The 26945-nt window shown below is 46.0% G+C and overlaps 2 protein-coding genes across 5 annotated transcripts in view; both read right to left on the bottom strand.

The window, feature by feature from the left end:
* The window catches only part of clasrp (CLK4-associating serine/arginine rich protein), a 28151-nt gene extending 27201 nt beyond the window's left edge, over positions 1-950 (bottom strand). Inside the window, exon 1 of one of the 4 annotated variants that reach the window (XR_014610243.1) lies at positions 817-919. The gene's annotated coding sequence lies outside the window, so the exon portion shown is untranslated. Of the gene's footprint in view, positions 1-816 lie in introns of all 4 variants that reach the window. The other 3 variants (XR_014610244.1, XR_014610245.1, XM_084147498.1) reach the window with 3 other exon arrangements.
* Positions 951-22033: 21083 nt separating this feature from the next.
* The window catches only part of LOC311105731 (uncharacterized protein), a gene marked incomplete at its 5' end in the record, with an annotated part of 15673 nt that continues 10761 nt past the window's right edge, over positions 22034-26945 (bottom strand). Inside the window, 5 exons of the mRNA XM_084147944.1 lie at positions 22034-23666; positions 23812-23962; positions 24048-24271; positions 24435-24548; positions 26085-26198. Coding sequence (XP_084004070.1) covers positions 23236-23666; positions 23812-23962; positions 24048-24271; positions 24435-24548; positions 26085-26198 — 1034 coding nt within the window. The 3' untranslated portion in view covers positions 22034-23235. The remainder of the gene's footprint in view (positions 23667-23811; positions 23963-24047; positions 24272-24434; positions 24549-26084; positions 26199-26945) is intronic.

The following is a 26945-nucleotide window of genomic DNA, read 5'->3' as shown; positions in this document are numbered from 1 at the left end:
TGGATCACAACATTTTCTTTGAAACTTTGGGTAGAAAACCAATAGCTTTTGCCCAACTGGACACTGAACAGCTTCTACCCCCAATCCATAAGACTTTTGCACTAACTCTTCTGACTCATCACATACGCTGCTGTTACTGCCTATCACCTACTATGTTGCCTAGTCAATTTGTACCCCTACCTATATGTACGTATCTACCTCAATTACCTCGTCCCCTTCCACATAGACTCGGTACGTGTACCGTGTGTATATAGCCACATTAGCGTTACTCATTGTGTATTTATTCCTCGTGTTATTATTTCGTTCTGCATTGTTGGGAAGGGTCCGTAGGTAAACATTTCACTGTTAGTATACAGTTATTGTTTACGAAGCTTGCGACAAATACAATTTTATTTTGATTTCAGCACTGCCCCTTCAAGGCACTGTAGCGCAACCAAAACAACATTATGAACACCGTTTTCATTAGGGACAAGTGTAGCACGCTAGCTTGCTAACGTTACCTAGCTATACTAGTAAGGCGAGATTTGTTTTTCAGACTTAAAACACTGTCTGCAGAAAATATGTTTTAGCTTCCTGAATTTGCCACAAATTGCTAGTTACTAAACGCAATGACTGCTGGCCCACTAACGGGAGCTAGCTAGCTGGTTAGCTAACGTTAGCTCTTTTTTAGCTAGCCAGCCATTCAGCTAATGGTAGCTAGTTAACTAGCAATGGGGGCCTCCATGTGTTGTTGGAAATAATGCACACGAAAGATTGTGTATAAATACAATACATGCAATCATTCATTTAGTTGATTTTAGGCACGTATTGTGATACCTGTTTTTGTAGACCTCCAACACACACTTGAATTGTTTCTCCAGACTGTTCGGCTGAGCGATGGCAGCCGAAATGAACCCGTCACCGTCACACCTCCTTTCAGACCGGAATCTCACTCTGAGTTCTTCTTCTATGGTAGTCTTCTTCTATGAGGTTTAACGGCGGTTGGCATCCAATATGTTGCATTACCGCCACCTACTAGACTAGAGTACAACTGGCTTATATTTTGCTTAAAAAATAAAATAAAGAGAACCCTACCATCTAACACTACACTCACAAATTCAAAAAACAAACAAAACAAAAATAATAATAATATGAACACCACCCTACTCCACTATTTAAATCTATGTATTCCTACCTCATGCACTCAACCTGAAAGGATGGGACATCACCACTTAACACACCCTGTAACTATTCTGATGTCAAGTCTCGTACACCCAAATACCTCTCTGCAGGTGCTACCACAACCTCAATTGTCTTCGACTTACGTTCCATCCCTGCAGTACAATTAAAAACCATTGCTATAAATGCTAAAAATCGAATCTTACTGAAACATATATGACTTGTTGGCCTATCCCTCTGTACTGGTACATATCTACTACTCTCACCACTCCTCCCCCTTGACACATCTTCCTCTACTTTCTTCACTGCCTCAGTATATGACAACTTCTTCACTACTCTTACCCTGGAAACCTCAACCTGCCTCTCTCGCACAGGACATTTCTGATCCCCAGCCCCTACAATTAGCACATACCACTACTTTCCCCAATGCTACACATTCCTTTGTCTCATGCCCTTCTGCACACTTCTCACACCTTGGAACCTCCCTCCTACACACTGCTGCCACATGCCCATAAGTTTGACACCTGTAACATTGTAATGTATTCGGCACATAAGCTCGTACAGGATAACTTGTATATCCTAACTTCACTTTGTCGGGCAAAGACTCAATTTCAAAACTCAAAAGAACACACAATGACTCTTCTGTTTCCCCACTCTCACCACCCTGTTTGCGTCGCACCAAACAACGAGCATCACAAACACCGGGAATCTTCGTCAACTTTTACATTTACTGCTACCCAGTAATCACTCCTTTCAATGGCGCCCTTTTCTTGAGAGCAAAACAATTCACATTTCTTGCCCCCATTTCTTTAACTCCGAGCACCTTCTCCCTCTGACCAACAGAAACAAAAATAATTATCACTAGACCACTTCTGGTTACCCTCACCGATTCCACTATACCCAATTATTTTTTCACCCACCCTGAAACCACAAATGGATCAGCCAAAAGGCAAGGGTCCACTTTTTCCAAAAACGTCACTCCTACTGTCACAGACTCATCTTTATCCTGACCCTCATCTTTACACCTACCACCTCTGATACTTCACCCTCATTCACTTCCATTTCTCCTCCTGTCTTCAGCTCACTCTGCTTACATTTTCTACCATTCTTCTTTAACAACACTTCTCCCTTTTTTCCGCCATTTTTAACCAACTCAAGCTCACAATCTTCCTCCCTCTCTCTCTTAGACCTCCTCTGCCTCTCTTTTCCCCTCCATTCCTCCTCCGTAATCCAAGTGTACGTCTCCTTATGATAATACTGCACTTCTCCTAACATACATCTTGTTCTTGCTTTCTCAAGGGACGCCATTTACGAGGCTCTCCAACCAAATCTTTGTCTAACATTACTTCCAACGTACTCCTGGTTTGCACCAGTCTTCTATGGTATTTTGGCAATCACACAATTTTATGTGAATCCCGCCACCTACTGTTCGGGATGAAAACAGGATTCCCCAAAAACTGAATAAACTACCAAAAAACGACCACAAAATAAATCAATAAAACTTAGGTGACCTACACACATTTTAAAAAAGATATGTCCAGCAACAACATGAAGACAGGGGCAGCATATAAGTCAATACCAGAAGCATTTATTGACTGATCTCAAAAGTGTTGGCTTACCAGGGTTGGTGGAGCCCTCAGTTTCATCTTTGCCTCGCAAAGCTAACTCAAACACTCCGCAAAACTTCACACACTGGATTAGCCGGCTGAGGATGTGGCGGTTCTTGCTAATGTCGTAGTAAATATATTTGTTATAGTGAATATGGAATATGATATGTTGAGTAAAATGTTGTGCTAAGATCTATTTAGGTCAGGAGCTGGTTATAAGTTCTGTTCCTATCCAATAACAATGGACAAAAGGGTCCTATCTTGTCAGCCTTGTCAGCAGGTGGCCAAGGACAACACCCACGCCATAGGCCTCTCAGTTCTTCCAACTCACGAGTTCTTGCTCTGAGGACACACACACACACACACACAAACACACACACACACACACATCATCACTGTTAAACACACACACACACACACACACACATCATCACTGTTAAACACACACACACACACACACACACAAAAATCCCCTCTCTTAGGCTGAACATTTGAAGACAGAGAACCCGACTCAGAGCCAATGCAACAGTGACACTAGCCTGGAGGGGACCTCGCCCAACTCATCAGGACCAATCAGAAGATCAGAACTACTAGATTCAACCTACTTCATTTATTGCATAAAATGTCTGCACACAATGTTTCGGGGCTCTCTTCAGATAATAATAATAATAATAATAATAATAATAATAAGCCATTTAGCAGACGCTTTTATCCAAAGTGACTTACAGTCATGCGTGCATACATTTTTGTGTATGGGTGGTCCCGGGGATCGAACCCACTACCTTGGCGTTACAAGCGCAGTGCTCTACCAGCTGAGCTACAGAAAGTGGATACTCATGGATGCGCATCGCAATTGTAAAATGTCAACACAATTGGAGACACCACGTCATTTTTGGAGACATGTTATTGACAGTAAACTATTGTAGATGCGACTGCTAACTAAATAAAACATTTTAGCTGGCTAGCTAATCATCTTAGCTAAATGTGGGGCAAACAATTCAGTTATTTACCGTTAATTTGAGGGATTGGGGTGAAAGAAATCGAGTTACATAGTGATACTTTACGATATACTGTATTGACAATATCGCAATATTTTAGCGCTAGTTGGCTGTACCTGCACCAAAACACCATTATTGTTCCTTCATAGCTTGTTCTCAATCTTTTCACATTGGGAGCTAATTTGTTTTCAGCACTTTTATTTCCATGACTGATCAAAACTCGTTCTCATGGCTTTCTGATCCCTCTGCAACAGACATATGGTGAGCAATAAAATCACAGTATCGAATCGCAATACGTATAGAATCATGAGACTCGCAATGCATATATCTTATCGTGAGGTTCCTGGCAATTCCCAGCCCAAGTTCATTTGCCACAACAAATCTCTTCGCTAGCAAACGCGATGTCTTCTCCAAAACGGCAATGTGTCTCCAGCAATGTTTACTTTTTTGACGTTCTATGGCATCTCCACTTTCCAAGCATATATGACCACATGTAATATTTTGGTAAGTGATGCAAATAGTGAACTATGTAGGGCCAGGATGTAAAATATATGTAGCTGCAGCAATTTCTCTTATCTGATATGGTAAGTAATGGGGCTTAATGTATAGCTCCTTAAGAGTTTGACGAACGGGTCCGTGCACGCGATTCCAGATATCTTTACCTCTGAATAAACTGCCTTTATTATACCATATCCACCCTGTCCAAAGTCTCTACTTGGTCTCAGTTCTCCAGTAAACTTGTGATTATCAACACTAACCTCATCGTTGTGGCGGCGGACAGCTAGCCTGTATCCCTCATCCAGTTGAGTGGCAATGTCTTTTTTCGTTCGTACCAATTTTTGGAAAATCCTCGGGTGTAGGACTTTCCGCCTTTAGTAGAAACCTGTTGAATTATTAAATTTGGTCTGGGAGGTCCTAATTGTTTCGTTGCCAATTTATCTTCATTTGTTCGCCGACAAAAAGGAACTTCTTTCAAAGACACAATCGAGTTGCACTGAACGCTATAGCCATCTTGATAGTAGTACGTGAATTGATTGATGAGGCTACCCGCTCTTTTCTTAGTTACGTTCATGGTTACGTTACGTATGACGAAAGCGCGTAAGTGCAAGCCCTCAGACACCCATAGAGATTGTATTGAAAGCTCTGAAATTTGAAAAAAATTGATTTTACATGGGAGTCTATGACAGACTTCTGGGCGATTTTCAACCTGACTGAAATCGCCCCAAAAGGGGGGGGAGCCATTTGAAGCACGACTTTAGCCTGATTTGACATTTAGTGGCAGTGTGGCACTGTGGCAGATCAGACGTCTAGATTACAACACTGATAACTACTGTTGCCGTGATATAATTGATTAGAAAAAAAATCCCTTCCTTTTCCCGTTTGGCAGTGCGTCGCCCATATCGCCCTATTGAACACACCGCCCCTGCTTGTGCCGTACAGTTTATAACTGTGGCAATGAACGCAACAAAATCCACCTTTTTAACACACAGGGTATCTTTTGTCTGGAAGCAAACATTTACACTACAGGCTGTGGTGCATCAACTACCATATCTTCACTAGCATCACTTGTTTTCTTAATTATTTTAATCGCCTCTGAATAGGAGATTCGATTGCCCGCTCTAACTTTTGCCACCTCAATCTCCTTCATCCTTACAGGGCACTCCAGGAACTGAGGATCATGATCCCCACCACAATTGCAACACCGTGGTCCTTCTACACACCGTTCTTCAGTATACTCTGTCCGTCTGTTGAAACATGGCCAAATCCTTTACAATTCTTACACTGCAGTGGTTTGGGAACAAAAGCTCTTACAGCGTATCTTACATAACCAAGCTTCACATGCGTAGGTATTTGCTCTTTATCAAAAAACAACAGGATGACAGGCTTTCTTCTTTAACTCCATTCACCCAGCGGGTCAGACGCCGGGCACCAACCACACCAGGAATTATTTTCAGGTATTCAACTTGAACATCCGTCGTCACTCCTGAGATGACTCCTTTGACTCTGAAGTTCAAAACACCTTCTGTTGTCCGGATTATTTTGAGGCCCACTGCAATCTTCCTCTGTTCTTCAGAAATACAATAAATCAAAATAAGACCACTCCTGGTCACTCTGACAGACTCCACTTTTCCAAGTGCATACTTCACCATTTTCGACACCTCAAACGGGTATCCCACATATGCATCCTGTCTTGGAAATTCTAATCAATAATGAGGAGAGACTAGGTCAATCACCAATCAGGATATTACTTTATTCAAAATGTATTAATAAGGCAGCAGGTCACGCCACCCACACCCGTGAATATAGTGAGTGCTCTGCAATAATGAGGCTGGTCAACCCAACACTCTTGAGTGTTGGGCCGAGAGCTCTGACATACAAAGATTACAAAGATATTTTACAGCACGATACACCCTCTTAGTCTACATGACAAACAGCAGATGTGTAGAATGGGTCAAAAGGTTAGGATTTGTATGACAGAAATGAATAATTCCCAGCAGACAATATCTGCTGTGAAGACTGTTCTCATTGTATGGAAACTAGGGTTTGGCCCCCCAAGACAAGGTTCTTATCAACTATTCATAACAGATCTCGTCCCTGGTACCTTACACATACAGACACCAATTCAGTCTATGAAAAAGCTCAGTCAGACTGGAGACATCTCCCTCACACACCATTAATCATGAAATGGAATGTGGTTGTTGGTTTTATCACCCAGTCATTCATAAATCAATTGTCAGCTCCAGATACCCCTATCTCGCCTAGACTAGCTGCTGGGAGCTGGAGGAGAAACCATCCCTTTACAAAAACAAAGCATTAGTAGAACGGTATATAATTGTTAACTAACTATTAATATTAAACAAAGCAGGTAAACATGTTACATCCTTACTCAACAAACGCATCCCAACAAGAAGCGATTCATTATCATTCATACACGTATCCTCCACTCCAATTTTAGACAATTTCCTTTTTTGTTCCAGCTTTTGATACTACTGTTGTCCATTCAGAACATTCGTCTTCACCAACTTTGCTCGACGTGCTACTTGATTCGAACTCAGCATCCACTTCTGCCATCTTCTCAGTCGGAGTCACCTCCCGCTAACCCCATCTCCTCACTCTGAGTTAGCGGGATGTTGTAAAAATGGTGTGTAGATTATTTTTCTTCTTCTTTGGTATTATGGCAGTCCGCAAACAAATGTTATAGGTACATGTCGCCACCTACTGTATTGGCTGTGTATCAGCCTACTTTTCTGTAGTATGAATTCATTACACTTTGTGAAAAAATTGCCCTACCAACTAACCCTGCACCCATTAAAACCTCACCACTATTCCACTACTTTGGCCCTATCTTATCCTTCTCCAGGCCAGCAGCCTGGGAGGATGGAACACTATCATTCAAAACATCTTGTAATTCATCTGCAGTAAAATCTTGCACACCCAAGTACTTCTCTGCAACTGCCATCACAACATCTATCCTCTGTGTTTTACGTTCCATTCCTGCGGTACAATTGACAACCATGGCCATGAATGCCAAAAAAACAACCTTACTGAAGCACATGTTATTCCTATCACTCTCTATTGGTCTCGGCCTACTCACATGGATCCTCTTAGGATCCTCACTCTGGACTCATCTTCCTCTATTACTCTCTTCACTGCCTCAGCATACAACACCTTCTGCATTACTCTGATCCTGGCAACCTTAACCTGACTTTCTCTCACCAGACACCTCTGATCTCCAGCACCATGGGTACCCCTACAGTTTACACACACAACTTTTCCCACTGATACTACACATTCCTTTGTCTCATGTCCTCCTGCACCCTTCTCACATCTAGGAATATCATACACACTGCTGCCACATGACCATAAGCTTGACACCTAAAACACCGTAATGGATTCGGGACAAAAGCTCTCACGGGATAGTTGACACATCCTAACTTGACTTTATCTGGTAAAGACTCTGCATCAAAACTCAGTAGTACAGGCAGTGTCTTCTCTGTTTTACGAAGCTGTCCATCGGGTCTGCATGGCACCAAACAGAGGGAGTCACAAACACAGGGAATCTTCAACTTCAGTTGATCCTCCTTAACACTTGTGCATTCCCCCATTCCATATTTACTAATAATATGCTCCACTTTTCAAAATGTTTTCCTGTCCACCATCCTATCCCCACCTCATGGCCACTGGTGTGTAGTTTTCAAATTTTCAAATTTTATAAAGCTAATAACATAGAGTTTCTAAACCCAGAGGCGCAACATCGCAAGACTTCCAGGAACGCTTGCGAAACAGACCAAGCAGACCAAGCCGGGATTTGGTTTTTGAGAAGTCAACAAGAGAAGTGGTAAAATTATTCTTAAATTGAACATTTTAAATTCAATTTGACAAGAACACAAAACCAGTCTTGGGCCGCCCCATGGGTGTGGCAAAGGACCCTCTAACTCAGCTGGTGCAGGGCTGCTGGGGCCCATCCGTTGGCGCTGAATACGATGCCAGAGGCTGGCCACGGCTGGAGGTGGTAGCTCGCCTACTGCGTCGGCAGATCACTGGCTGCGGCTGAGGTTGGTGACTCTCTCAAATCAAATCAAATCAAATCAAATGTTATTTGTCACATACAGTTTGTTTAGCAGATGTTATTGCGGGTGTAGCGAAATGCTTGTGCTTCTAGCTCCGACAGTGCAGTAATATCTAACATGTAATGTGTTGCATAACAGTGGGCAAGTACAGGCCTACATTAAAACATCAGAGGTAATGAGTTATGCCTTAGTGATGTCTCTAAACTCATAGCTACATGTGGCAAGTTCTCATTGGTCCAAATTGTCTATACAGATGAAGTCGGAAGTTTACATACACTTAGGTTGGAGTCATTGAAACTCGTTTTTCAACCACTCCACACATTTCTTGTTAACAAACTATAGTTTTGGCAAGTCGGTTAGGACATCTACTTTGTGCATGACACAAGTCATTTTTCCAACAATTGTTTACAGACAGATTATTTCTCTTATAATTCACTGTATCACAATTCCAGTGGGTCAGAAGTCTACATACATTAAGTTGACTGTGCCTTTAAACAGCTTGGAAAATTCCAGAAAATGATGTCATGGCTTTAGAAGCTTCTGATAGGCTAATTGACGTCATTTGAGTCAATTGGAGGTGTACCTGTAGATGTATTTCAAGGCCTACCTTCAAACTCAGTGCCTCTTTGCTTGACATCATGGGAAAATCAAAAGAAATCAGCCAAGACCTCAGAATTTTTTTTGCAATTTCCAAACGCCTGAAGGTACCATGTTCATCTGTACAAACAATAGTACATAAGTATAAACACCATGGGACCACGCAGCCATCATACCGCTCAGGAAGGAGACGTGTTCTGTCTCCTAGAGATGAACGTACTTTGGAGCGAAAAGTGCAAATCAATCCCAGAACAACAGCAAAGGACCTTGTGAAGATGCTGGAGGAAACAGGTACAAAAGTATCTATATCCACAGTAAAACGAGTCCAATTTCGACATAACCTGAAAGGCCGCTCAGCAAGGAAGAAGCCACTGCTCCAAAACCGCCATAAAAAAGCCAGACTACGGTTTGCAACTGCACATGGGGACAAAGATCGTACTTTTTGGAGCAATGTCCTCTGGTCTGATGAAACAAAAATAGAACTGTTTGGCCATAATGACCATTGTTATGTTTGAAGGAAAAAGGGGGTAGCTTGCAAGCCGAAGAACACCATCCCAACCGTGAAGCACGGGGGTGGCAGCATCATGCTGTGGGGGTGCTTTGCTGCAGGAGGGACTGGTGCACTTCACAAAGGAGGAAAATTATGTGGATATATTGAAGCAAAATGTCAAGACATCAGTGACGAAGTTAAAGCTTGGTCGCAAATGGGTCATCCAAATGTACAATGACCCCAAGCATACTTCCAAAGTTGTGGCAAAATGGCTTAAGGACAACAAAGTCAAGGTATTGGAGTGGCCATCACAAAGCCCTGACCTCAATCCTATAGAGAATTTGTGGGCAGAACTGAAAAAGCGTGTGGGACCAAGGAGGCCTACAAACCTGACTCAGTTACACCAGCTCTGTCAGGAGGAATGGGCCAAAATTCACCCAACTTATTGTGGGAAGCTTGTGGAAGGCTACCTGAAACGTTTGGCCCAAGTTAAACAATTTAAATGCAATGCTACCAAATACTAATTGATTGAATGTAAACTTCTGACCCACTGGGAATGTGATGAAAGAAATAAAAGCTGAAATAAATAATTCTCTCTACTATTATTCTGACATTTCACATTCTTAAAATAAAGTGGTGATTCTAACTGACCTAAGACAGGGAACTTTTACTAGGAATAAATGTCAGGAATTGTGAAAAACAGAGTTTAAATGTATTTGGCTAAGGTGTATATGAACTTCCGACTTCAACTGTATACCCAATGCACACAAATCTAAGTAAGGAATGGAATTAAGAATATATACATATATGGACAAACAATGAAAGAGCGGCATGGACTAAGATACTGTAGAATATTATAGAATACAGTACATACATATGAGAAGAGTAATGCAAGATATGTAAACATGATTAAAGTGACAAGTGTTCAATTTCTTAAAATGGCCAGTGATTTCAATAGGCAGCAGCAGCCTCTAATGTGCTAGTGATGGATATTTCACAGTCTGATGGCCTTGAGATATAAGCTTTTTTTCATTCTCTCAGTCCCAGCTTTGATGCACCTGTACTGACCTCGCCTTCTGGATGATAGCAGGGTGAACAGGCAGTGGTTCGGGTGGTTGATGTCCTTGATTATCTTTTTGACCTTCCTGTGACATCGGGTGCTGTAGGTGTCCTGGAGGGCGGGTAGTTTGCCCCTGGTAATGCGTTGGGCAGACCGCACCACCCTCTGTAGAGCCCTGCGGTTGTGGGCGGTGCAGTTGCCATACCAGGCGGTAATACAGCCCGACAGGATGCTCTCAATTGTGCATCTGTAAAAGTTTGTGAGGGTTTTAGGTGCCAAGCCAAATTTCTTCAGCCTCCTGAGGTTGAAGAGGCTCTGTTGCGCCTTCTTCACCACACTGTCTGAGTGGGTGGACCATTTCAGTTTGTCAGTGATGTGTACGCCAAGGAGCTTGAAGCTTTCCAACTTCTCCCCTGCAGTCCCGTTGATGTGGATAGGGGGGTGCTCCCTCTGCTGTTTCCTGAAGTGCACGATCATCTCCTTTGTTTTGTTGACGTTGAGTGAGAGGTTATTTTCCTTGCACCACACTCGCAGAGCCCTCACCTCCTCCCTGTAGGCTGTCTCGTCATTGTTGGTAATCAAGCCTACTACTCTTGTGTCGTCTGCAAACTTGATGATTGAGTTGGAGGCGTGCTTGGCCACGCAGTCATGGGTGAACAGGGAGTACAGGAGGGGGCTGAGCACGCACCCTTGTGGGGCCCCAGTGTTGAGGATGGCTCTCATGTTGGAGCAGGTGGGGACCCCTGGGCAAGGCCCATTAGGGATCCGGAGGCAGGGGCCAGCTGGTCCCCAGAGATGAAGTCAGGTGGTTCCCCAGGTGTGAGGGCCAGAGGGTCTTCCAGTGCAGGAGGTGGACGGCCTTCCAGAACTGGAGACAGCAGGCCCTCTGGGTCAGGGAAAGGTGGGTCCCCCAGGTCAAGGGGCTGAGAGCCTAGCAGGTCAGGAAACTCAGAGCCTGACAGGGCAGGGGACTTGGAACCTACTACTAAGACTGAGGACTGCAAACCAGGTATGGGGGGAGGCTGTGAGCCTAGCTGAGCAGGGAACTTGCCTGGTGCTAGTCTAGGCTTTTGGGCACCGGGTGAGGATGGGGGCGGCTAACTGGCTAGGTGCAGGGACCGGACACCTAGAAGAGCAGATAACTCAGAACCTAGCGGGACGGGAGACCCAGGGCCTAGAACTAGGGCAGGAGGTTTGGCGTGTAGCGCTGAGGGAGCTGACTGCTTGCCGACTGAGGCTGGGGGCTGCGGACCAACTGAGGGTCCACAGTCTATGTGTTCTCTAGTGGGCTAGAGAACACATAGCCTGGCGGAGCAGTGGACTGAGGGCTGACTAGAGCTGGAGACGATGAAACTAGAATGGCTGAAGGCTGGGAGCCTAGTGCTGATAACGTTGGGCCTGACAGGGAAACTAACTCTTGACCTGACAGGGAAACTAACTCTGGACCTGCCATGGAAACTGACTCTGGACCTGACAGGAAAAGTGACTCTGGGCCTGACAGGGGCAACGACTGAGGTCTAGAATAGCAGTAGAGCTCTGGGCCACCTGGAGAAATACTGAGCCTAGCGGGGAAGTAGCCTGATGACCCACCTGAGCTAGGGACTGAGGGCCGAATAGTGATGGAGACAGCAAATCTAATACAGCTGGAGACTGAGGACCTAGTGCTAGGGCCGAACAGGGCTGAGGACTGAGAACTTATCACAGGTAACTTGTTGCCTAACAGGGCAGGAAGCTGAAAGCCTGGTGTGCTAGGCAACTGCTAACCAACTAAGGCAGGGGGCTGCGATCTGAGCAGGGCAGGAGAATGTATACCTACAGACAGGGCACCTAACTTACAGCCTGGGAGGGCAGGGGGCTCTAAACCTGGTGGGATAAGTAACTGCATATCAACAAAAGCAGGGGGCTGCAATCCAAGCAGGGCAGGAGACTGCAGACCTGCAAACGGGCCAGCAAGGCAGGGGGCTCTAAGCCTGGCGGGCTAGGACGCTGCGAACCCAATCAGGTGGGAGTCTGCAGTCTGTGCAGGGCAGGATACTGCAGACCTGATGACAAAGTGAAAGTGGGTCCTAGCTGGGGAGGATACCTAGAGCCTACTAGTGCAGGGAACTGTAAACCTAGAATGGTAGAGGACTGGGGACCTAGCACTATGGCAGGGATCCTTGAACCTAAGTCAGAACAGTGTGAACCTACAACTAGGGAACTCTGACCCTACCGGGAAGGAAGGGAATTCTGACCCTACCAGGAAGGAAGGGAACTCTGACGCTACCATGGAGGCAGGGATCTCTAACTCTGACCTTACCCCTACTGTGGGGGCAGGGAACTCTGACCCTACCATGGAGGCAGATAACTGGACAGCTAGGTTAGGGGGGATATCAGGGGTGACTTCTGGTGGGTCACCCAGTGTGATGTCTGGCGGGTTCCCTGAGGCAAGGTCTGGAAGGTCTGGAGGTAGCAGGACCCTCGGGATTGGAACTAGCACGATGCTGGCAGGTGGGCTGGAGAGGCCTCAATGTCCTGGCTGCACTTGACATCTGCTGAAGCTGCAGACTGTGGCTCCATCCTAGGAATAGGCAAAGAATACACCGCTGGCTTGGGCTCTGGGCCAGGAGCAGAAGAGGCAGGTGGAGACTTCATGGTTGAAGGTTCCAGGGCAGCAGACAGTCAAACCTCGGACACCCAAGCGTCTGCCTCGACCTCTCAGGGAATCCCCACAAGGAGGAGAGGACGACTCCTCAACAGCAACCAGAATGGGCCCCATGGCAGTGGCTGGCTGTGGCTCCACGATTGGAGCGGGAGTCTCCTTAACTATGGCTAGTCAAGGCTCTGGCTGAGGGGGGTGCAGACCTTTTGGTGTGGTGGACTGTTCCCTCTGGAGTTGTCTTTATCTGCTGGGGAGCTACGCTGCTCTGGGGAGCAGAAGCGGACCCGGCACTCCCATACCTCTGGCCGGAGGGGCCTAGAGGGACGTCGGTCGGCAGAGCAGCAGTTGGACCATCTCGGGGGGAGGTGGCACTCCCAACACTCTGGTAGATACAAAGTAGTCTCCAGCCGGGGGGGCTTGGAGCAACGCCGATTTGGTAAATAGCTGGGCCACCTCGGGATGGCCGGGAGGGAGTAGTGTCTCTCAGGGGAGTAGCCAGGCCGACACGGGGAGTACAGGCAGTGGCACTCCCGTATCGGAGATGATGTCTCTAGCCGGGGGACTCTAGCCCTGCTCCAGACTAGGGTGGCTGGAGTCTTTGACAATTTTGAGGGCCTTCCTCTGACACCGCCTGATATAGAGGTCCTGGATGGCAGGAAGCTTGGCCCCAGTGATGTACTGGGCTGTACGCACTACTCTCTGTAGTGCCTTGCGGTCGGAGGCCAAGTAGTTGCCATACCAGGCGGTGATGCAACCAGTCAGGATGCTTTCGATGGTGCAGCTGTAGAATTTTCTGAGGATCTGAGGACCCATGCCAAATCTTTTCAGTCTCCTGAGGGGGAATAGGCTTTGTCGTGCCCTCTTCATGACTGTCTTGGTGTGTTTGGACCATGATAGTTCGTTGGTGATGTGGACACCAAGGAACGAAGCTCTCAACCTGTTCCACTACAGCCCCGTCGATGAGAATGGGGGCGTGCTCAGTCCTCTTTTTTTTCCTGTAGTCCACAATCATCTCCTTTGTCTTGGTCACGTTGAGGGAGAGGTTGTTGTCCTGGCACCACACGGCCAGGTCTCTGACCTCCTCCCTATAGGCTGTCTCATCGTTGTCGGTGATCAGGCCTACCACTGTTGTGTCGTCGGCAAACTTAATGATGGTGTTGGAGTCGTGCCTGGCCATGCAGTCATGGGTGAACAGAGAGTACAGGAGGGGACTGAGCACGCACCCCTGAGGGGCCCCCGTGTTGAGGATCAGTGTGGCAGATGTGTTGTTACCTACCCTTACCACCTGGGGGCGGCCCGTCAGGAAGTCCAGGATCCAGTTGCAGAGGGAGGTGTTTAGTCCCAGGATCCTTAGCTTAGTGATGAGCTTAGAGGGCACTATGGTGTTGAATGCTGAGCTGTAGTCAATGAATAGCATTCTCACGTAGATGTTCCTCTTGTCCAGGTGGGAAAGGGCAGTGTGGAGTGCAATAGAGATTGCATCATCTGTGGATCTGTTGGGGCGGTATGCAAATTGGAGTGGGTCTAGGGTTTCTGGGATAATGCTGTTGATGTGAGCCATGACCAGCCTTTCAAAGCACTTCATGGCTACAGACGTCAGTGCTACGGGTCGGTAGTCATTTAGGCAGGTTATCTTAGAGTCCTTGGGCACGGGGACTATGGTGGTCTGCTTGAAACATGTTGGTATTACAGACTCAGTCAGGGACATGTTGAAAATGTCAGTGAAGACACTTGCCAGTTGGTCAGCACATGCTCGGAGTACACGTCCTGGTAATCCGTCTGGCCCTGCGACCTTGTGAATGTTGACCTGCTTAAAAGTCTTACTCACATCGGCTACAGAGAGCGTGATCACATAGTCATCCGGAACAGCTGGTGCTCTCATGCATGCTTCAGTGTTGCTTGCCTCGAAGCGAGCATAGAAGTGGTTTAGCTCGTCTGGTAGGCTTGTGTCACTGGGCAGCTCGCGGCTGTGCTTCCCTTTGTAGTCTGTAATAGTTTTCAAGCCCTGCCACATCCGACGAGCATCAGAGCCAGTGTAGTACGATTCAATCTTAATCCTGTATTGACTCTTTGCCTGTTTGATGGTGCGTCGGAGGGCATAGCGGGATTTCTTATAAGCGTCCGGGTTAGAGTCCCGTTCCTTGAAAGCGGCAGCTCTACCCTTTAGCTCAGTGCGGATGTTTCCTGTAATCCATGGCTTCTGGTTGGGGTATGTACGTACGGTCACTGTGGGGACGACATCATCGATGCACTTATTGATGAAGCCAGTGACTGATGTGGTGTACTCCTCAATGCTGTCTGAAGAATCCCGGAACATGTTCCAGTCTGTGCTAGCAAAACAGTCCTGTAGCTTAGCATCTGCGTCATCGGACCACTTTTTTATTAACCGAGTCACTGGTGCTTCCTGCTTTAGTTTTTCCTTATAAGCAGGAATCAGGAGGATAGAGTTATGGTCAGATTTGCCAAATGGAGGGCGAGGGAGAGCGTTGTATGCGTCTCTGTGTGTGGAGTAAAGGTGGTCTAGAGTTTTTTTTCCTCTGGTTGCACATTTAACATGCTGGTAGAAATTAGGTAGAACGGATTTAAGTTTCCCTGCATTAAAGTCCCCGGCCACTAGGAGCGCTGCATCTGGAAGAGCGTTTTCCTGTTGATTTATGGCCTTGTACAACTCATTCAGTGCAATCTTAATGCCAGCATTGGTTTGTGGTGGTAAATAGACAGCTATGAAAAATATAGATGAAAACTCTCTTGGTAAATAGTGTGGTCTACAGCTTATCATAAGATACTCTACCTCAGGCGAGCAAAACCTCGAGACTTCCTTAGTATTTGATTTTGTGCACCAGCTGTTGTTTACAAATATACACAGACCGCCACCCCTTGTCTTACCGGAGTCAGCCGTTCTATCCTGCCGATGTAGCGCATAGCCCGCTAGCTGTATGTTATCCATGTCGTCGTTCAGCCACGACTCGGTGAAACATAAGATATTACAGTTTTTAATGTCCCGTTGGTAGGATAACCGTAATCTTAGGTCATCCAATTTGTTATCCAATGATTGAAGATTGGCTAATAGGATTGATGGAAGAGGCAGTTTACTCGCTCGCCGTCGGATCCTTACAAGGCACCCCGATCTACGTCCACGATATCTCCGTCTCTTCCTCACGTGAATGACTGGGATTTGGGCCTTGTCTGGTGTCTGTATGATATACTTCGCGGCCGCCTCGTTGAAGAAAAAATCTTCGTCCAATACGAGGTGAGTAATCGCTGTCCTGATATCCAGAAGCTCTTTTTGGTTATAAGACACGATGGCAGAAACATTATGTACAAAATAAATTACAAATAACGCGGAAAAACACACATAATAGTACAATTGGTTAGAGGGCTGTAAAACGGCAGCCATCTTCTCCGGCGCTGTTTATGAACTCATTCTAACTTGGGTTCTGACCATCTACAGGATGTCCAGTAAGAACAAGGCAGATCCTTCTCCTTCCAGGGTTTTATTCCTTTCCTTCGTCACCACCACACATTAGTCACACACTTCTGGTATTTATAATGGATCTTGGAATGACTTGAAATCTGAATTGTTGTGATTATTTCGAAGCACGCACAACATTCAGGTATTTGTGTTAATATCAACAATAAAAAAGTCCTCAGAAACCGTGTGTCTTCTCTCTTCTCCAAGCGCTCTGATTGGTTGGGAATTTTTACATTTACATTTACGTCATTTAGCAGACGCTCTTATCCAGAGCGACTTACAAATTGTTGCATTCAACTTATGATAGCCAGTGGGACAACCACTTTATGGGGGAGTGGGGGAGGGGGGGTAGAAGGATTACTTTTATACTATTCCAGGTATTCCTTAAAGAGGTAGGGTTTCAAGAGTCTACGGAAGGTGATCAGTGACTCCGCTGTCCTGGCGTCATGGGGGAGCTTGTTCCACCATTGGGGTGCCAGAGCAGCGAATAGCTTTGACTGGGCTGAGCGGGAACTGTGCTTCCGTAGAGGTAGGGGGGATAGCAGGCCAGAGGTGGATGAACGTAGTGCCCTCGTTTGGGTGTAGGGTCTGTTCAGATATGCCGTTCCCCTCACAGCACCGTAGATGCAAGCCTCAACTGGAAGCCAGTGGAGTGTGCGGAGGAGCGGAGTGACATGAGAGAACTTGGGAAGGTTGAACACCAGACGGGCTGCAGTGTTCTGGATAAGTTGTAGGGGTTTAATGGCACAGACAGGGAGCCCAGCCAACAGGAGTTGCAGTAATCCAGACGGGAGATGACAAGTGCCTGGATTAGGACCTGTGCCGCTTTCTGTGTAAGGTAGGGTCGTACTCTGCGAACGTTGTAGAGCATGAACCTGCAGGATCGGGTCACCGCTTTGATGTTAGCGGAAAACGACAGGGTGTTGTCCATGATCACGCCAAGGTTCTTTGCACTCTGGGAGGAGGACACAATGGAGTTGTCAACCGTGATGGCGAGATCATGGAGCGGGCAGTCCTTCCCCGGGAGGAAGAGCAGCTCCGTCTTGCCTAAGTTTAGCTTGAGGTGGTGATCCGACATCCACACTGATATGTCTGCCAGACATGCAGAAATGCGATTTGCCACCTGGTTATCAGAAGGGGGAAAGGAGAAAATTAATTATGTGTCGTCTGCGTAGCAATGATAGGAGAGACCATGTGAGGATATGACAGAGCCAAGTGACTTGGTGTATAGAGAGAATAGGAGAGGCCCTAGAACTGAGCCCTGGGGGAAACAGTGGTGAGAGCACGTGGTGCAGAGACAGATTCTCGCCACGCCACCTGGTAGGAGCGACCTGTCAGGTAGGACGCAATCCAAGAGTGAGCAGCGCCGGAGATGCCCAACTCGGAGAGGGTGGAGAGGAGGATCTGATGGTTCACAGTATCAAAGGCAGCAGATAGGTCTAGAAGGATAAGAGCAGAGGAGAGAGAGTTAGCTTTAGCAGTGTGGAAAGCCTCCGTGACACAGAGAAGAGCAGTCTCAGTTAAATGACCAGTCTTGAAACCTGACTGATTTGGATCAAGAAGGTAATTCTGAGATAGATAGCAGGAGAGTTGGCTAGAGATGGCACGCTCAATAGTTTTGGAGAGAAAAGAAAGAAGGGATACTGGTCTGTAGTTGTTGACATCGGAGGGATCGAGTGTAGGTTTTTTGAGGAGGGGTGCAACTCTCGCTCTCTTGAAGACGGAAGGGACATGGCCAGCGGTCAAGGATGAGTTGATGAGCGAGGTGAAGTGAGAGAGAAGGTCACCGGAAATGGTCTGGAGAAGAGAGGAGGGGATAGGGTCAAGCGGGCAGGTTGTTGGGCGGCCAGCCGTCACAAGTCGCAAGATTTCATCTGGAGAGAGAGGGGAGAAAGAAGTCAAAGCATAGGGTAGGGCAGTGTGAGCAGGACCAGCAGTGTCATTTGACATAACAAACGAGGATCGGATGTCGTCAACCTTCTTTTCAAAATGGTTGACGAAGTCATCCACAGAGAGGGAGGAGGGAGGGGAAGGAGGAGGAGGATTCAGCAGGGAGGAGAAGGTGGCAAAGAGCTTCATAGGGTTAGAGGCAGAGGCTTGAAATAGCAGCGCTATGATGGGTGAGTGACAACTAAGTTAGACTGCGCAGCCAAACTAACGGGACTTAAGGGAAACTAAGGGGACTGTGAGGGGAAGTTAGGTAGAGAGGAGAGGAGCAGGACAGCTTTTTTTACAAGCCCGTTGTTTAGACTTGTATTGAAAATCTGCAGATAAACTCAAGTGAAGCTCACCATTGATGGATTGATTGCTTGATTGCTTGGCACATTTTCTGTATTTAAATAAATAATTAATAAAGCAAAAATTATATCAACAATTAATTTACTGGCACTAAGCCATAGATGAATAGTTAGTGTTGTAAACTAATGTAAAAGCACAAGTTTATTTCCACTAACAGAATTACTACCTTTATTGGCCACCAGATGGCGCTACAGGACCGGTCCTTTCTTCATTGTTCAGTTACCAAATCATTCTCTCATACCTCTGAAGTCATTGCCAGATGATGAAGCTGCAGCAAAACTCAGTGAGTACCCTTTTGAGATGATTCTACCTGCTTGCTGTTTTGAATGGTAATATGAAGAAAGTGAGATCTGTAGGTTTCATATTCAGTTGGAGGTGCCACATATTGAAGAACAGAAATATCTCCCAAAAATTCCAGCTTTGAGGGACTACCCGTTTATATTTATCATACCTATCCCACACTTGTGAGTTGTGTTGATATTGAAAAGTGAGTCGTTCCACCGATTCGGTGCCTTTTGAAAAGTGTAGCCTTACTTGGTAAAAAAAAATAACGTTTGATTTCATCTAATTTTAACATTCTGCATAAAGAGTGCATGTTCAATTTCATAAAATACATGTTTTCCCATCTCAAGAGGTTCAATAGAAAAAAGACTATAGTAAGTTCCTATTCAGTGCCAAATTAAGTAACAGGGTTGACTGTAACAGGGTTGATGATTTCTTTGTCAATCATCCATACATCCCCTTGTGACAGGGGGAATGGAAGCTTGTTGTGTGCAACAGGGAGTGGCAATTGAATGCAAGCTTCACATTTTTAAAAATAATTGTTCAAAATTTTTAGCCTAACTTCTATGAGTTATGGGGTTGACTTGTTATGCTCAAACCGCTCCGTCTTCCACCACAAGGGGGGGGGGGGGGTATACAGAAGATAGCCCTATTTGGTAAAAGACCAAGTCCATATTATGGCAAGAACAGCTCAAATAAGCAAAGAGAAAAGACAGTCCATCATTACTTTAAGACATGAAGGTCAGTCAATATGGAAAATGTCAAGAACTTTGAAAGTTTCTTCAAGTGCAGTTGCAAAAACCATCAAGGGCTATGATGAAACTGGCTCTCATGAGGACCGCCACAGGAATGGAAGATCCAGAGTTACCTCTGCTGCAGAGGATATGTTCATTAGAGTTACCAGCCTCAGAAATTGCAGCCCAAAGAAATGCTTCAAAGAGTTCAAATCACAGACACATCTCAACATCAACTGTTCAGAGGGGACTGTGTGAATCAGGCCTTCATGGTCGAATTGCTGCAAAGAAACCACTACTAAACGACACCAATAAGAAGACGAGACCTGCTTGGGCCAAGAAACACGAGCAATGGACATTAGACTGGTGGAAATTTGTCCTTTGGTCTTTGTGAGACGCGGTGTGGGTGAACGGATGATCTCCGCATGTGTAGTTCCCACCGTAAAGCATGGAGGAGGAGGTGTTATGGTGTTGGGGTGCTTTGCTGGTGACACTGTCTATGATTTATTTAGAATTCAAGGCACACTTAACCAACATGGCTACCACAGCATTCTGCAGTGATACGCCATCCCATCTGGTTTGGGCTTAGTAGGACTATCATTTGTTTTTCAACAAGACAATGACCCAACACACCTCCAGGCTGTGTAAGGGCTATTTTACCAACAAGGAGAGTGATGGAGTGCTGCATCAGATGACCTGGCCTCCTCAATCCCCCGACCTCAATCCAATTGAGATGGTTTGGGATGAGTCGGACAGCAGAGTGAAGGAAATATTATTATTAAAAGCAGCCAACAAATGCCAAGCATATGTGGGAACTCCTTCAAGACTGTTGGAAAAGCATTCCAGGTGAAGCTGGTTGAGAGAATGCCAAGAGTGTGCAAAGCTGTCATCAAGGCAAAGGGTGGCTACTTTGAAGAATCTCAAATCTCAAATATATTTTTATTTGTTGAACACTTTTTTGGTTACTACATGATTCTATATGTGTTATTTCATAGTTTTGATGTCTTCGCTATTATTCTACAATGTAGAAAATATTAAAAATAAAGAAAAACCCTTGAATGAGTAGGTGTGTCCAAAATGTTGACTGGTACTGTATACCCTGCATTAGTATGATAGCAAAATCAATGGAAGATCGATGAACGAGGAACTTGAAACTTTGTACAATGAGGAACGTTGACCTTTGCTGTATGTATGGTTGATGATGGGTGGGCTATGGAGTCATCCTGAGCTGCACAGCAGGTGTGAAGAGGTCTCTACAATGCAGTGATTTTGTATGTGTGTGCGTGCGTGCGTGTTGGGTAGAAACTCTATTTCCTACATTTCCTTGTGGCCAGGGTGGGGACGGGAAGCCCATGGTCATTTCCACCCTTTAGCTCGTCTGAGAAGGGCAAAGGTCACATTCGTCATAGCCATAACCCTGCTCACTCTAACTGCTGTGACCTCTCACTCACTTTCTCTCTCACAACATATAAAACACAGATTCATTCTCACTGTATTGTGAACCCACTTACAGTATATCTTGCTCTCTAACATAAACGTACAGGGACACACACACTAACAAAGTCCCTCACAGGCAATTAAATCATTTTATAATAATAATATGCCATTTAGCAGACGCTTTTATCCAAAGCGACTTACAGTCATGCGTGCATACATTTTTGTGTATGGTGGTCCCGGGGATCGAACCCACTACCTTGGCGTTACAAGCGCCGTGCTCTACCAGCTGAGCTACAGAGGACCATTTTGAGATATCAAAGCCGGTCAGGTGTTCTATCCTTAGTTTTTCCTGGCACAATTACAATCTCTGTGTGTGCATGTGTGTTTGTATTCGATTTGAGTGATTGCTGTGTATGTGTGCGTTGTGTAACCAGGTGACACAGTCATGGTGGCTTAGAGCCATGCTCTCCATTTTGGAATATCCTCTCTGGCCTCCCAGTACTGGTGAAAATCGCTCTACTAGCCATAGATAGAACTGCATGACCCATTCAACAACTTTGAAAATGTATTTCCTTCCTACCTCCCTTGATGAACACCGATCTACCACAACAGGATTGTTGAAAGCTATCCATTCACCTATCCATATGTCTTGGATCTGAGACATACAAATAACGCTGCTACACAAACATGGATTTGGAAGGTAAATGCACTTTAATTACAATCCACACCTGCTGGCAGCCCAAGACGAATGGAAGGAGAGAGATGACAAATAGAGCAAAGTAAAACAGTGACATTCAGAGACAAACCACAGTACAAAAAAAACCAATATCAATATGTACAACATATATACAACAGAGCTATTTTACACAAAGGTATAAAAAACATCTTACATCTTTGACAACCACAGTGTGTTACAGAGACCGCACAGGCAACAGTGTAATGTTTTAACTCAGTTCTCTCATGGTTCAAATGGATTGGGGTCAGGCTCTACTCTCTTTTCTAACATGTCCCTCTTTTTATTTAAAGGTTGCATTTATTGATACTTTTTTAAAATCGTTTGCTCCTTCAGTCATTTTCTCATTTTCTCCTGGCAACAGGCATGAAGGTCTGTAATCCTAATCATACACACACCTCACACAGACACACAGACACACACCTCGCACAGACACACACAGACACACACAGACACAAAGACATACACACACACAACAATTATACCACAGTTTATCCTTCAATAATTAATGTGGAAATGGACTAATTGGAATTAAAACCACTTTGCCCTTCCCTCCCATTGGTTGCTGCCCAGCCCAGGCGGCCACAGTGCAGGGCTGCAGTCCCTGTAGAGGTCCAGTTACAGATGTCAGTGACAGGCCATACAAGCCTTCCAGGGCAGCCAGGGCAGTGGGGTGCCTACAGAGGGACATTAACACCTAGGGAATGGCTCAAAGGACTCCTCACAGTTGTTCCCGTCTACATGAGTCCCCATACAACACAGAGACACTCAGACACAGGCCAGACTCTAACTCAAGGCCAACCCTCATAAGATTAGCTCCAGGGTCAGCAGTTCAGAAGGGCATGATGTAATAAGTCAGAGGTAAAAGTTCCCCGCCATGCTGTTTCTTGATGTTGGCGAGGTCGGTCCCCAAAATAGATCTGCTTAGCTACCTTGTAGGCCCAGCATTCTACACCAATAATATATGCCATTTAGCAGGTGACAATCTCAGCTCACAAAAGATGAGGAGTCAACTCAGAGAGGGATGGGTCGGGGTGAGGTCATCACCACAGGAACCGATGCAGCATGGCACGGCGCCGGGGTCCAGGGCCAGGGCCCGGTCAGAGAGAAGTGGGCGCAAAATAATAAAAGCCTCTGACAGTTGAAAGGTTCAAAGGTCACACCTCCAGTTCCTGGTTGTCTGAGTAGTGGAAGCGGTTGAGCTTCTCCCTCTCCAGGTTGGAGATGTCCTGTTTGGGGGCGTGGTTTGAGGATTTGAGTGCAGGGGAGGGGTGTGAGGGGGCCGGGGAGGGGGGTAGAGTGAGCTCGATCTCTTCGCAGCAGCGCGGTACAGGGACAGGGGTCTGGGTGGTGGTGAGAGGGGGCAGGAGGGGCGCGGGACGGTCTAGGTTTCGGATGAGGGTGACGAACTCCCTCTGGTTGTTGATGCCCTCCTCCTGGGGCCCGCCCTGCGTCTTTTTCCGTCGTCGGTGGAGGCGGGAGAGGAAGAGGGCGCAGGCTGCGCAGCCGCACGCCATTACTAATACTGACACACCCACCAACACTATGTAGAGATTGACCCCTCCACGAGCTGGGTCTGACATGGCACCTAGTGAGAGACAGAGAGAGAGAAGGAAAGAGAGAGCGAGAGAGAGAGAGAGAGAGAGGGAGACATGTTAGTTAGTTAACAAACACACCTGTACACACACATAATGTAAAACAAATCTAATCTCCGTAGTCCAACTACGACTCACCTGGACAGTGTTGGCCATGACAGGGGTCCTTAAGGCTTGTGCACTCATTACCATAGTAACCCTCAGGGCAGGCACACATGTACCCCCCCTTGGTGCTCTGACAGGGCACCCCCTGCTGGCATGGGTTGGGATTGCACAGATCCACCACCACCTGGAAAATATGAACAAGAACAAAATATGTGAGGAGGATACAGAAAACCAATGGGAAGATGATGTATCTAAGAATGGAGTCTGACCTCGCAGTACGTCCCTGAGTAGCCCATGGGACAGCTACACAGCTCCGCCCTGCCCTCCTTGTCCACACACTGGCCTCCGTGCTGACAGGGGGTGCTATCACAGGGACTGGGGCCAGTCTGGCAGTGCTTCCCAGAGAAACCAGGTACACACAGGCAGCGTGAGCCTGACACAGAGTCCTCACAGTGACCTCCATTTAGACATAACCCCTGGCAGCTGCTGTTCCCTAAAGAACAGCGAGAAATAGAGATCAGCACACTCAATCACACACACACACGCACACGCACGCACACACACACACACACACACACACACACACACACACACACACACACACACACACACACCCATACAGGACCATCTTCCTCCATTCTTGACCTCATACTCACTGATGTCACAGTTAGGCCCCGCCCAGCCTGACAGGCAATCGCACAGGTATCCACCAATCAGATTACGGCAGGAGCGGGCATGGACACACACATCCATCTCACACTCGTTGGTGTCTGTGGAGAGAGTTGGTAAGTAGAGAGAGAGAACACATCAATAAAATCACTGGTGGGGTCTCAGGACAATCTTTTAGCTTCCGCCAATTAACAGCAGCAGTCCTTTTGTAAGAGCCTGGCACAACTCACTACACTGTCACATATACAGAGAGCAATAAACCTTTTAAAAAGAGCAATAACACACATGCTAGACAACAATGACAAAGGCTGTGGTAACTGAAATGTTAGCCCAATAAAGTTAAATTAAGCCAGAGGCTGTGTGTGTGCGTGTGTGTGTGCGTGTGTGTGTCTCTGTGTGTGTGTCTCTATGTGTGTGTCTCTGTGTATGTGTCTCTATGTGTGTGTCTCTGTGTGTGTGTCTCTGTGTGTGTCTCTATGTGTGTGTCTCTGTGTGTGTCTCTATGTGTGTCTGTGTGTGTGTGTCTCTATGTGTGTCTGTGTGTGTGTCTCTGTGTGAGTGTCTCTATGTGTGTGTCTCTATGTGTGTGTCTCTATGTGTGTGTCTCTATGTGTGTGTCTCTATGTGTGTCTCTGTGTGTGTGTGTCTGTGTGTGTCTGTGTGTGGGCGTCTCATCTCCTATACGAGACCCAAGGGAGCTGAACCACTTCCAGTGTGGCTATAGAAGCAATCGTGCCTCTGTCACCTCCTCTACCAATCTCCAGAGTGTTGGAGCTGAGAGAAACCCCTCAGGGTGGTCTCTGGTAGCAGGGGGAAGAATGAGGGTGTGACACCATCAATGAGGAGACAGGAAGCAGTCAGGTAATAGAAACCCTGCTGCTGTCAGCACCATAAGGATTTACCACCAGGGGTGAGAAAGAGCAGAGAGATAGGGAACATTGACCCCTGTATGAACAGCCTGAAGACAGGGGATTCTCACTGATGTATTCTCACTGATCCATACAGTGAAGACAGACTCAGAGACAGAGAGAGAACTATGTAAAGTATATTCTCTGTGTGTGTACTGAGTCTGTTTTTCTCAGATGGAGGGTCAGGATTTTTGGGAACCTGTCCTGTGGGTCGGAGCTAAAGCCTGGGCTGTGGTGTGTGTGTGTTGAGTGCAAACAAGTGAATGTGAGCAATGTACTGCGAGCTATGAAGTGGAACTGTAGGGGATTATCAGTTGTCAGTGTGACATATCACTACAACACAGAGGTATATATATAAGACTGTCATCCTGAAATATGTCTCCACGGACCTTATGAGCCCCGAGCCTGTATGTGTGTGTATGTGTGTGTATGTGTATGTGTGTGTATGTGTATGTGTGTGTGTGTGCGTTTAACTTGATTCGATATAATACCCCCTACTGAAGTATCATCTGTCATTAGAACTAATATGCATTAGGGCTTTGGGGAATTCCTTCTCAATATGAGAGTACTTGGGCCTAATGGACATAGTGTAACATTGTACGCATACTGAGTTAGATCTGGTGGCTGGATTCTCTAGCTAGAAATGCTTTGTGTGGATATACTATGTATCTATACCGAAGAGATTTATTTTGTAGACTACTAGTGTTCCATAGCGTCCATCTTACTGACCTAGTTGGCAGGTTCTGCCAGTCCAGCCGGGGGGGCAGATGCACTGGAACCCCTCTGGAGACTCCTGGCACGTCGCGCCACGCCCACAAGGGTTTGAGTCACACTGCCGCACCGCTAAAAGGAGAGAGAAATAAATTAATTAACCAATTTATCAATAACATAGTTTGATCATACAGCCAACAATAAAATAACCAGTGATTCACACTTCAACATCACTGAAGAGAGATACACATATGAATCAACCAAATAATCAACCAATTAATCAACCAACCAATTGTCAAGTCTGTGTGTTCAATGGGATTCTTACTTACCCTTATTTTTTAGGAATGTTTTTCCTATTATTGCTCATTTTATATGGTTGTTTCAGCTTTCTTATTTGCACGCATAATGAGTTGTTCTAGATTAGAGTTTCTGCAAAAAATGACTAGAATCTAAATGTAAAAATGTAAATGTGTGTGCAGTTGTAAGTATGTGTGTTAGCGATGCATGTGTATGTGTGAGTGTGTGTGTTCCTAATTGTTGCGTTGATATGTGGATGCTCCTGCGGGCTGTGTTTTCATTCCCTGTTCTCTTGCTCTGGCTCCTGAGCAAACACTGATAAATAAAATAATCTGCTGCACCTTGTTCACACCTCACTGGATCTCCTAAGCTCACCTTCCCATCCAGAGATAGAGGGATAGGGGAGAGAGAGATAGGGAGAGAGAGGGAGAGAGAGATAGGGGAGAGGAGGGAGCAGCCACGCCTCGTTCCACTCCTCTGGAGAGTAATTAAAAACAGAGAAAAAGGGAGAAATATATGGAGAGAATGGGGGAATAAAAAAACAGACAGAAAGAGAGAGAGAGGGAATGGGTAGAAAAAACA

The sequence above is a fragment of the Coregonus lavaretus genome, assembly GCF_964263955.1.
Source record: "Coregonus lavaretus genome assembly, chromosome: 30".
NCBI classification, from domain to species: domain Eukaryota; kingdom Metazoa; phylum Chordata; class Actinopteri; order Salmoniformes; family Salmonidae; genus Coregonus; species Coregonus lavaretus.
This window is presented reverse-complemented; position numbering and strand designations above follow the sequence as displayed.